Below are 10524 nucleotides of genomic sequence, written 5' to 3'. Positions count from 1 at the left end.
TTTACTCCACTGCACCCCGCGCTTTACTCCACTGCACCCCACGCTTTACTCCACTGCACCCCGCGCTTTACTCCACTGCATCCCACGCTGTACTCCACTGCATCCCACGCTTTACTCCACTGCATCCCACGCTTTACTCCACTGCACCCCACGCTTTACTCCACTGCACCCCACGCTTTACTCCACTGCACCCCACGCTTTACTCCACTGCATCCCACGCTTTACTCCACTGCACCCCACGCTTTACTCCACTGCACCCCACGCTTTACCCCACGCTTTACTCCACTGCACCCCACGCTTTACTCCACTGCGCCCCACGCTTTACTCCACTGCGCCCCACGCTTTACACCACTGCGTCCCACGCTTTACTCCACTGCACCCCACGCTTTACTCCACTGCACCCCACGCTTTACTCCACTGCACCCCACGCTTTACTCCACTGCATCCCCACGCTTTACTCCACTGCATCCCCACGCTTTACTCCACTGCATCCCCACGCTTTACTCCACTGCATCCCCACGCTTTACTCCACTGCATCCCCACGCTTTACTCCACTGCATCCCACGCTTTACTCCACTGCACCCCACGCTTTACCCCACGCTTTACTCCACTGCACCCCACGCTTTACTCCACTGCACCCCACGCTTTACTCCACTGCACCCCACGCTTTACTCCACTGCACCCCACGCTTTACTCCACTGCACCCCACGCTTTACTCCACTGCACCCCACGCTTCACTCCACTGCGCCCCACGCTTTACTCCACTGCACCCCACGCTTCACTCCACTGCGCCCCACGCTTTACTCCACTGCGCCCCACGCTTTACACCACTGCGTCCCACGCTTTACTCCACTGCACCCCACGCTTTACTCCACTGCACCCCACGCTTTACTCCACTGCACCCCACGCTTTACTCCACTGCACCCCACGCTTTACTCCACTGCACCCCACGCTTTACTCCACTGCACCCCACGCTTTACTCCACTGCACCCCACGCTTTACTCCACTGCATCCCACGCTTTACTCCACTGCACCCCACGCTTTACTCCACTGCACCCCACGCTTTACTCCACTGCACCCCACGATTTACTCCACTGCACCCCACGCTTTACTCCACTTCACCCCACGCTTTTTACTCCACTGCATCCCACGCTTTACTCCACTTCACCCCACGCTTTACTCCACTGCATCCCACGCTTTACGCCACTGCACCCCACGCTTTACGCCACTGCACCCCACGCTTTACGCCACTGCACCCCACGCTTTACTCCACTGCATCCCACGCTTTACTCCACTGCATCCCACGCATCCCACGCTTTACGCCACTGCACCCCACGCTTTACTCCACTGCATCCCACGCTTTACGCCACTGCACCCCACGCTTTACTCCACTGCATCCCACGCTTTACTCCACTGCACTCCACGCTTTACACCACTGCATCCCACGCTTTACACCACTGCACTCCACGCTTTATACCACTGCACCCCACGCTTTACTGCACTGCACCCCACGCTTTACACCACTGCACCCCACGCTTTACACCACTGCATCCCACGCTTTACTCCACTGCATCCCACGCTTTACTCCACTGCATCCCACGCTTTACTCCACTGCATCCCACGCTTTACACCACTGCATCCCACGCTTTACTCCACTGCATCCCACGCTTTACACCACTGCACCCCACGCTTTACTCCACTGCATCCCACGCTTTACACCACTGCATCCCACGCTTTACACCACTGCACCCCACGCTTTACGCCACTGCATCCCACGCTTTACACCACTGCATCCCACGCTTTACTCCACTGCACCCCACGCATCCCACGCTTTACGCCACTGCACCCCACGCTTTACTCCACTGCACCCCACGCTTTACACCACTGCACCCCACGCTTTACTCCACTGCACCCCACGCTTTACACCACTGCACCCCACGCTTTACTCCACTGCACCCCACGCTTTACACCACTGCATCTTACGCTTTACACCACTGCATCCCACGCTTTACACCACTGCATCCCACGCTTTACACCACTGCACCCCACGCTTTACTCCACTGCATCCCACACTTTACACCACTGCATCCCACGCTTTACACCACTGCATCCCACGCTTAATCTGAAGGCCACAGAAGTTTGGAGGTCTGTTAGGGTTAGACTTCTGCACACCGTGAGCCTCAGCATGCCCTGACCCGCTCTGGGATTAACGTGGCCTACCACTGAGTTACTGTTGTTCCCAATTGCTTCCACTTTGTTATAATACCACTAACAGTTGACCGTGGAATATTTAGTAGTGTGGAAATTTCCCGAATGGACTTATTGCACAGGTGGCAACCAATCACGGTCCAACGTGTGAGTTCACTGAGCTCTTGAGAGCGACCCGTTCTTTCACAGATGTGTGTAGAAGCGTTTGCATGCCTAGTGCTTGATTAATACAACTGTTGCCATTGAAGTCATTGGAACAGCTGAATTCAATGATTTGAAGGGGTGTCCCAATACTTTTGGCAATATAGTATAGAGATAGATAGATAGATAGATAGATAGATAGATAGATAGATAGATAGATAGATAGATAGATAGATAGATAGATAGATAGATAGATAGATAGATAGATAGATAGATAGATAGATATTTCTGGTAGTCCATTCAATATTTGCATGGTTCTAATCAAATACTGAATGAATTGTAGATGTATAAATAGAGGACAGGAACACAACTAGTCGATTCATACATCTCAGTGACCCAGAGAAACACAATAGATTTATGACAGTTTCATGACAGTTGAGAAAAAGAGAGAAAGCAGGTGTAAAGCGTTTAAAAAGGGGAAATGTAAAACAGCAAGACAAATGAAGATTTCCTTAAAATGGTTTCAGATAGGAAGGCCGATGGAGAGACAGATGGACGGATGAGAGAAAGAAAGGGTACACTGAGATATATGGATAATATTTACATTGCAGGTTCGAGTCCACCCATGGGACCAGACCTTAGGACAACAGAGGGGTTTCATTACAGCCCAGACAAAACATGTGCAGATACAGAGAAGGGCAACGTGAGTGTGAACCGAGAGGATACGGTGAATAATCAAGCAGGAGTCGATCCGACTAAACACACGAGTATCGCTGTCTCAGCTCAACACTGCATTAATCTCAAGCATCTAAACGCGATATAAACGGATTGATCTGGTGTGTGAATGCAGATAGTTTGTGTTTGTGCATCTCTGCAGCAGAGGTGTGGGACGAGCCGTACTTCGGGAGCTGTGTGAAGGCCTGGAAACCGGCTTTGGATGCCACGAGTCTCCTGATGGCCTGGAACTGAGCCTCCAGCTCCACGTTCGGCCCTGGCAGATCCACGTCCTGAGACAGCAGAGCCAGCACCGCATTGCTGATCAGCTTCTCTTTATTCTCTGAGAAAAGACCCTATAACACACAGAGCAGAAGGACGGGTCACACTGAAACCCAGTGAACACACACACACACACAGAGAGAGCCGTGGGAACACACTCACGTCCTGAGTGACGGCGTGCAACACACCACTGTACGAGATGTTGGCGTTGAATCTGAACACGGCATCCGCAAAATTGCCATCTTGAATAAAGAACGGAAAACATTAGTTATATACATTTTTAGCTAACTGTGATTTTGTATATGTACATTTCTGAAATACATAACTTAGACAGTCACCTCTGATTACAGATCACTCTAAATTGTAATGTGGACTCATGCATTTTCTGTAAAGCTGCTTTGAAACGATGTGTATTGGGAAAAGAGGAATACAAATAAATGTGAATTGAATAAAATTATTCAAAGTGAATGGGTTTCAGATCTAAAAATGAAAAAAACAATGATGGCAGTTGGAATTATTATTTTGTTTATTTGAATCTTTACTTATTAAACATTTATTTACTTAAGTTTTTAGTTTGTTTTAATTCTCCTTTTTATCATATCTGCCATTTTTGGTGATCAAAGCTGAATTTTCAGCATCATTACTCCAGTCTTCAGTGTCAAATGATCCTTCAGAAATCCCTCTAATATGATGATTTGATGCTCAAGAAACATTTATGATTATTATGAGTGTGGAAAACAGTTGTGCTGCTTCAGATTTCTGTGGAAACGTCATAAATTGTATTTTTCAGGATTCTTTGATGAATAGAAAGTTCAAAAGAACAGCATTTATTTGAAACAGAATCTTTGTGAGATTATAAATGTCTTTACTGTCACATCCTTGCTGAATTAAAGTATTAATTTCTTTAATTAAACAACCCTCTTACTGATACTGACCTCGAACATTTAAACGACTATGAGTATAAATACACGTATTCTGTATACATGCACACACACATTAACAGTTAGAAGATAAATATCAATGTTCAGCCCTCCTGCTATTAACAGCACAGCACTAAAGCCGATGACAGCTGAGGTTTGTGCATGAGTGTGTGTCGTACTGGGCGGCGCGGCGAGGAATCTGAGGTGAAGACTCTCCACCTCCTCGTCCACAGGAGTGCTGATCAGACCCCAGCGCTGACCCCGACGCGAGCTCGCCATCTTCACACACACATCCCTGTTCCCAGACGCACGCACGCTGTCCAGCAGACTTGCCAGCAGAGAGTCCCTGCACACACACACACATACGCGTCAAACACATGCTGACATCAGGAGAGCAGAGCAGAGAGTCCCTGCAAACACACACAGACTCACACACACACACCTGTCAGTGGAGCAGTACTTCCGGATCTGACCGCGGATGAACTCCATGCTGAAGACCTGAGGATTCTCTGCATCACAGATCAGAGCAAAGACCTGCACACAAACACACAGACAGACAAGGACACACGGACACACAAACACACTCCACGTCAGCACATTCTGGTTACAATATAAATACAGTTCACAAGAAAGTTAGGGCATTAACTAACATTAACTGACAATTAGCAACACACTTTTTTTTCATTAAAAATCCAGCTGTTCGTTCATGTCAGCTCAGCTCGACCGACCGACCGACCGACTCTTCAATGGGACCGACCGACCTACCCTTCGGTGGGACCGACCGACCTACCCTTCGGCGGGACCGACCGACCTACCCTTCGGCGGGACCGACCGACTCTTCGACGGGACCGACCGACTCTTCGGCGGGACTGACCGACCCACTCTTCGGCGGGACCGCGACCGATCCTTCGGCGGGACCGCGACCGAACCTTCGGCGGGACCACGACCGACCCTTCGTCGGGACCGGGACCGACCCTTCGGCGGGACCGACCGACCGACTCTTCGGCGGGACCGACCGACCGACCGACTCAACAGGACTTACTGACTGACTCAACAGGACTTCCTGACTGACCGACTCTTCAACGGGACTGAATGACCGACTCTTCGGCGGGACCGACCGACCGACTCAACAGGACTTCCTGACTGACCGACTCTTCAACGGGACTGACTGACCGACTCTTCGGGGGGACTGACCGACCGACCTACCCTTCGGCGGGACCGACCGACCTACCCTTCGGCGGGACCGCTACCCTTCGGCGGGACCGGCCGACCTACCCTTCGGCGGGACCGACCGACCTACCCTTCGGCGGGACCGACCGACCTACCCTTCGGCGGGACCGACCGACCTACCCTTCGGCGGGACTGACCGACCCACTCTTCGGCGGGACCGCGACCGATCCTTCGGCGGGACCGCGACCGAACCTTCGGCGGGACCGACCGACCGACCGACTCGACAGGACTTACTGACTGACTCAACAGGACTTCCTGACTGACCGACTCTTCAACGGGACTGAATGACCGACTCTTCGGCGGGACCGACCGACCGACTCAACAGGACTTACTGACTGACCGACTCTTCAACGGGACTGACTGACCGACTCTTCGGCGGGACCGACCGACCTACCCTTCGGCGGGACCGACCGACCCGACCGACTCAACAGGACTTACTGACTGACCGACTCAACAGGACTTACTGACCGACCGACTCAACAGGACTTACTGACTGACCGACTCTTCAACGGGAATGACTGACCGACTCTTCGGCGGGACCGACCGACCGACTCTTCGGCGGGACCGACCGACCGACTCAACAGGACTTACTGACTGACCGACTCAACAGGACTTACTGACCGACCGACTCAACAGGACTTACTGACTGACCGACTCTTCAACGGGACTGACTGACCGACTCTTCGGCGGGACCGACCGACCTACCCTTCGGCGGGACCGACCGACCGACTCTTCGGCGGGACCGACCGACTGACTCTTCGGCGGGACCGACCGACCGACTCTTCGGCGGGACCGACCGACCGACTCAACAGGACTTACTGACTGACCGACTCAACAGGACTTACTGACCGACCGACTCAACAGGACTTACTGACTGACCGACTCTTCAACGGGACTGACTGACCGACTCTTCGGCGGGACCGACCGACCGACTCTTCGGCGGGACCGACCGACCGACTCAACAGGACTTACTGACTGACCGACTCAACAGGACTTACTGACTGACCGACTCTTCAACGGGACTGACTGACCGACTCTTCGGCGGGACCGACCGACTCAACAGGACTTACTGACTGACCGACTCTTCGGCGGGACTGACCGACCCACTCTTCGGCGGGACCGCGACCGACCCTTCGGCGGGACCGCGACCGACCCTTCGGCGGGACCGCGACCGACCCTTCGGCGGGACCGCGACCGACCCTTCGGCGGGACCGACCGACCGACTCTTCGGCGGGACCGACCGACCGACTCTTCGGCGGGACCGACCGACCGACTCAACAGGACTTACTGACTGACTCAACAGGACTTCCTGACTGACCGACTCTTCAACGGGACTGACTGACCGACTCTTCAACATGACTCACTGACCGACTCTTCGGCGGGACCGACCGACCGACTCAACAGGACTTACTGACTGACCGACTCTTCAACGGGACTGACTGACCGACTCTTCGGCGGGACCGACCGACCTACCCTTCGGCGGGACCGACCGACCTACCCTTCGGCGGGACCGACCGACCTACCCTTCGGCGGGACCGACCGACCTACCCTTCGGCGGGACCGACCGACCTACCCTTCGGCGGGACCGACCGACCTACCCTTCGGCGGGACCGACCGACCTACCCTTCGGCGGGACCGACCGACCTACCCTTCGGCGGGACCGACCGACCTACCCTTCGGCGGGACCGACCGACCTACCCTTCGGCGGGACCGACCGACCTACCCTTCGGCGGGACCGACCGACCGACTCTTCGGCGGGACCGACCGACCCACTCTTCGGCGGGACCGACCGACCGACTCTTCAACGGGACCGACCGACCGACTCTTCAACGGGACCGACCGACCGACTCTTCGGCGGGACCGACCGACCCACTCTTCGGCGGGACCGACCGACCGACTCTTCAACGGGACCGACCGACCGACTCTTCAACGGGACCGACCGACCGACTCTTCAACGGGACCGACCGACCGACTCTTCAACGGGACCGACCGACCGACTCTTCAACGGGACCGACCGACCGACCGACTCTTCAACGGGACCGACCGACCCTTCAACGGGACCGACCGACCCTTCAACGGGACCGACCGACCGACTCTTCAACGGGACCGTGACCGACCTACCCTTCGGTGGGACCGACCGACCTACCCTTCGGCGGGACCGACCGACCGACTCAATAGGACTTACCGACCGACCTACCCTTCGGCGGGACCGACCGACCTACCCTTCGGCGGGACCGACCGACCTACCCTTCGGCGGGACCGACCGACCGACTCTTCGGCGGGACCGACCGACCCACTCTTCGGCGGGACCGACCGACCGACTCTTCAACGGGACCGACCGACCGACTCTTCAACGGGACCGACCGACCGACTCTTCGGCGGGACCGACCGACCCACTCTTCGGCGGGACCGACCGACCGACTCTTCAACGGGACCGACCGACCGACTCTTCAACGGGACCGACCGACCGACTCTTCAACGGGACCGACCGACCGACTCTTCAACGGGACCGACCGACCGACTCTTCAACGGGACCGACCGACCGACCAACTCTTCAACGGGACCGACCGACCCTTCAACGGGACCGACCGACCCTTCAACGGGACCGACCGACCGACTCTTCAACGGGACCGTGACCGACCTACCCTTCGGTGGGACCGACCGACCTACCCTTCGGCGGGACCGACCGACCGACTCAATAGGACTTACCGACCGACCGACTCTTCGGCGGGACCGACCGACCGACTGACTCTTCGGCGGGACCGACCGACCGACCGACTCTTCGGCGGGACCGACCGACCGACCGACTCTTCGGCGGGACCGACCGACCGACCGACTCTTCAACGGGACTGACCGACCGACTCTTCAACAGGACTTAAGCCTTGTTTATACTCGACGCGTCCGCACGAGCGCGAGTCTCCGCTGACTGCGCGCGCACCTCTCCAAACGGACAAGGCGTTTATACTTGACGCGCTCGCCGTTGTGCTATTCTGTGAAATGACAGGGGGCGACTCAGAGTAATTCTCCTCTAAACCACCAGGAATCAGCAGTGAAGAAGGAGTTTACCGTTTAGTTTATTAATTTCTGATTCATATAAAAAGAGTAATTGATGCAGTAGGTTTATTGTACTTTCACTGCATGTAAACTAGTTAAACAACTGAAGGCTTATTGAAGAGTGTTTAAACCTTAATTTCATCAGCAGGGCTTACTTCTGCTATTGTAGGCTTATTTTGTAAATGTAAGCAGTTACTTTACTAAGTGCAAACTGGGTGCTTAATGCAAATGTGTTCCTATTCACAAAATGAGAGGCTTTTATGGTCGCCCATCAATGCAAATGTCTCAGAAGGATCATAAACATGCTGGTACAGACGTACCAGTTCGGCCAGATTCGGCTGGAAGTCGTTCATCTTCGGATGCGGCGCCGCGCGCGATGTTACAAAAAGTGCCGTGCACACCGCCAGGCGAAATGGGGTCTTGCGCACCCAACGCGCACGACCGCCCACACCGCAATGACGTCATTTTTGCCGCGCGCACCTTCGCGCTCTTGCGGACGCGTCGAGTATAAACAAGGCTTTACTGACCGAGTATAAACAAGGCTTTACTGACCGACTCTTCAACAGGACTTACTGACCGACTCTTCAACAGGACTTACTGACCGACTCTTCAACAGGACTTACTGACCGACTCTTCAACAGGACTTACTGACCGACTCTTCAACAGGACTTACTGACCGACTCTTCAACAGGACTTACTGACCGACTCTTCAACAGGACTTACTGACCGACTCTTCAACAGGACTTAGTTGTGAATTTTCTTATGGTGAGCAGAATGTCTGAACCATCGAAATAAAGTGTAGCCAAAATTAAACATGTTTTACTCTGAAATATATCAGATTACTAAAGTACAATGAATTGAAAATAGTGATTCTGATCGTTAAAGGAGTCATAACCTGTAATTTTCACTTTTCCACGAGAATCAATGTATGTTATGATTGCCTAACGATTATACATTGGCCGATATTCAAAAAGTGAAGCTGATATTCAAAAGTGAAGCTGATATTCAAAAGTGAAGCGTTTGTTTACCCCAGGGTTCGTAAACCAGCCCACGTGCACTCAAATACGAGATTTTAATTTCTCCCCCGACTTGACGTCAAGACGGGGCAGGATATACCATATATGGACACCGCAGACATATGCTGCAGGAAGCCCAAATTCAAATGTGTTTTCTCTACCAAAAACGGACCAAACTACCAGGGACCAGTGGATGAAATTCATTTTTAATGACGCTGTTCCAACAACCCTATCAACTGGCTCAACGTTAGGTGTCTGCGCTAAACATTTTACACAGGAATCCTTTACAAATTTGGGGCAATATCAGGCGAAGTTGGCCTCGAAGCGACGTTTGGAAAAAGGTGCCATTCCAACAATCAGGGACTTGCCTGAAATTGAAACGGTAAGACTGTGTTTTTATTACTCTACAGTGTGTAACAAACAGCAGCTAACTACTAATGCGGCTATTGTATGTAACGTTAGCTTCGAGGTAAACACGGGGAATGGACTCTACGAATGCTAGCCCCCTCCTTCCTGCCACCAATCAACGCGCCCCTCATTTGCATTATTAAAATGACCGTCCACGACAGCCAAAATATCGCATCAGATCTCGCGAGACAATAATGCATTCAGAAATAAGGGTCAGAGGAGCTCTGTGTTTATTTTTTGTTCCACTTTTCTTTTTTAGAAGGGCCTGAAAGACTATAATAGAGCGTGGGTATGCAAGGTAATACTAGGTTATGACTCCTTTAATGTAACAAATGTACTTAAAATGAAGAGGTTTATGTGCTTGTGTTCGGTCTAGAGTGTGTGTTTATGTGCTGATGAGTCCGGTCACCTCTCCGAAGGGTTTAACGGTGACGATGTTGTAGGATGCGGGGTCTCTCTCCACCAGACACGTCTCAGTGAGGGCCAAGATCCTCTTCACCGGCTCCTGATCACACACAACCACCAGTCAGATCATAAGAACGCAGGTGACA

At 53.1% G+C, this 10524-nt stretch overlaps 1 protein-coding gene across 4 annotated transcripts in view; it reads right to left on the bottom strand.

The window, feature by feature from the left end:
- Positions 1 to 10524, bottom strand: part of LOC130103412 (dnaJ homolog subfamily C member 13-like) — a 161671-nt gene that overhangs the window by 89282 nt on the left and 61865 nt on the right. For 3 of the 4 annotated variants that reach the window (XM_056269656.1, XM_056269655.1, XM_056269654.1), the window contains 5 exons: positions 10383 to 10478; positions 4708 to 4799; positions 4445 to 4611; positions 3508 to 3587; positions 3250 to 3419 (listed from right to left, as the gene is read on the bottom strand). In XM_056269656.1, the coding sequence (XP_056125631.1) occupies positions 3250 to 3419; positions 3508 to 3587; positions 4445 to 4611; positions 4708 to 4799; positions 10383 to 10478 (605 nt within the window). Of the gene's footprint in view, positions 1 to 2953; positions 2992 to 3249; positions 3420 to 3507; positions 3588 to 4444; positions 4612 to 4707; positions 4800 to 10382; positions 10479 to 10524 lie in introns of those variants that run through there. The other variant, XM_056269657.1, reaches the window with a different exon arrangement.

Source organism: Rhinichthys klamathensis, unplaced genomic scaffold, assembly GCF_029890125.1.
Source record: "Rhinichthys klamathensis goyatoka isolate OS25496 unplaced genomic scaffold, OSU_Roscu_1.1 h1tg000287l_1, whole genome shotgun sequence".
Taxonomy (NCBI): Eukaryota; Metazoa; Chordata; class Actinopteri; order Cypriniformes; family Leuciscidae; genus Rhinichthys; species Rhinichthys klamathensis.
Note: the sequence above shows the minus strand (reverse complement) of the source record. Positions and strands in the feature narration are given on the sequence as shown.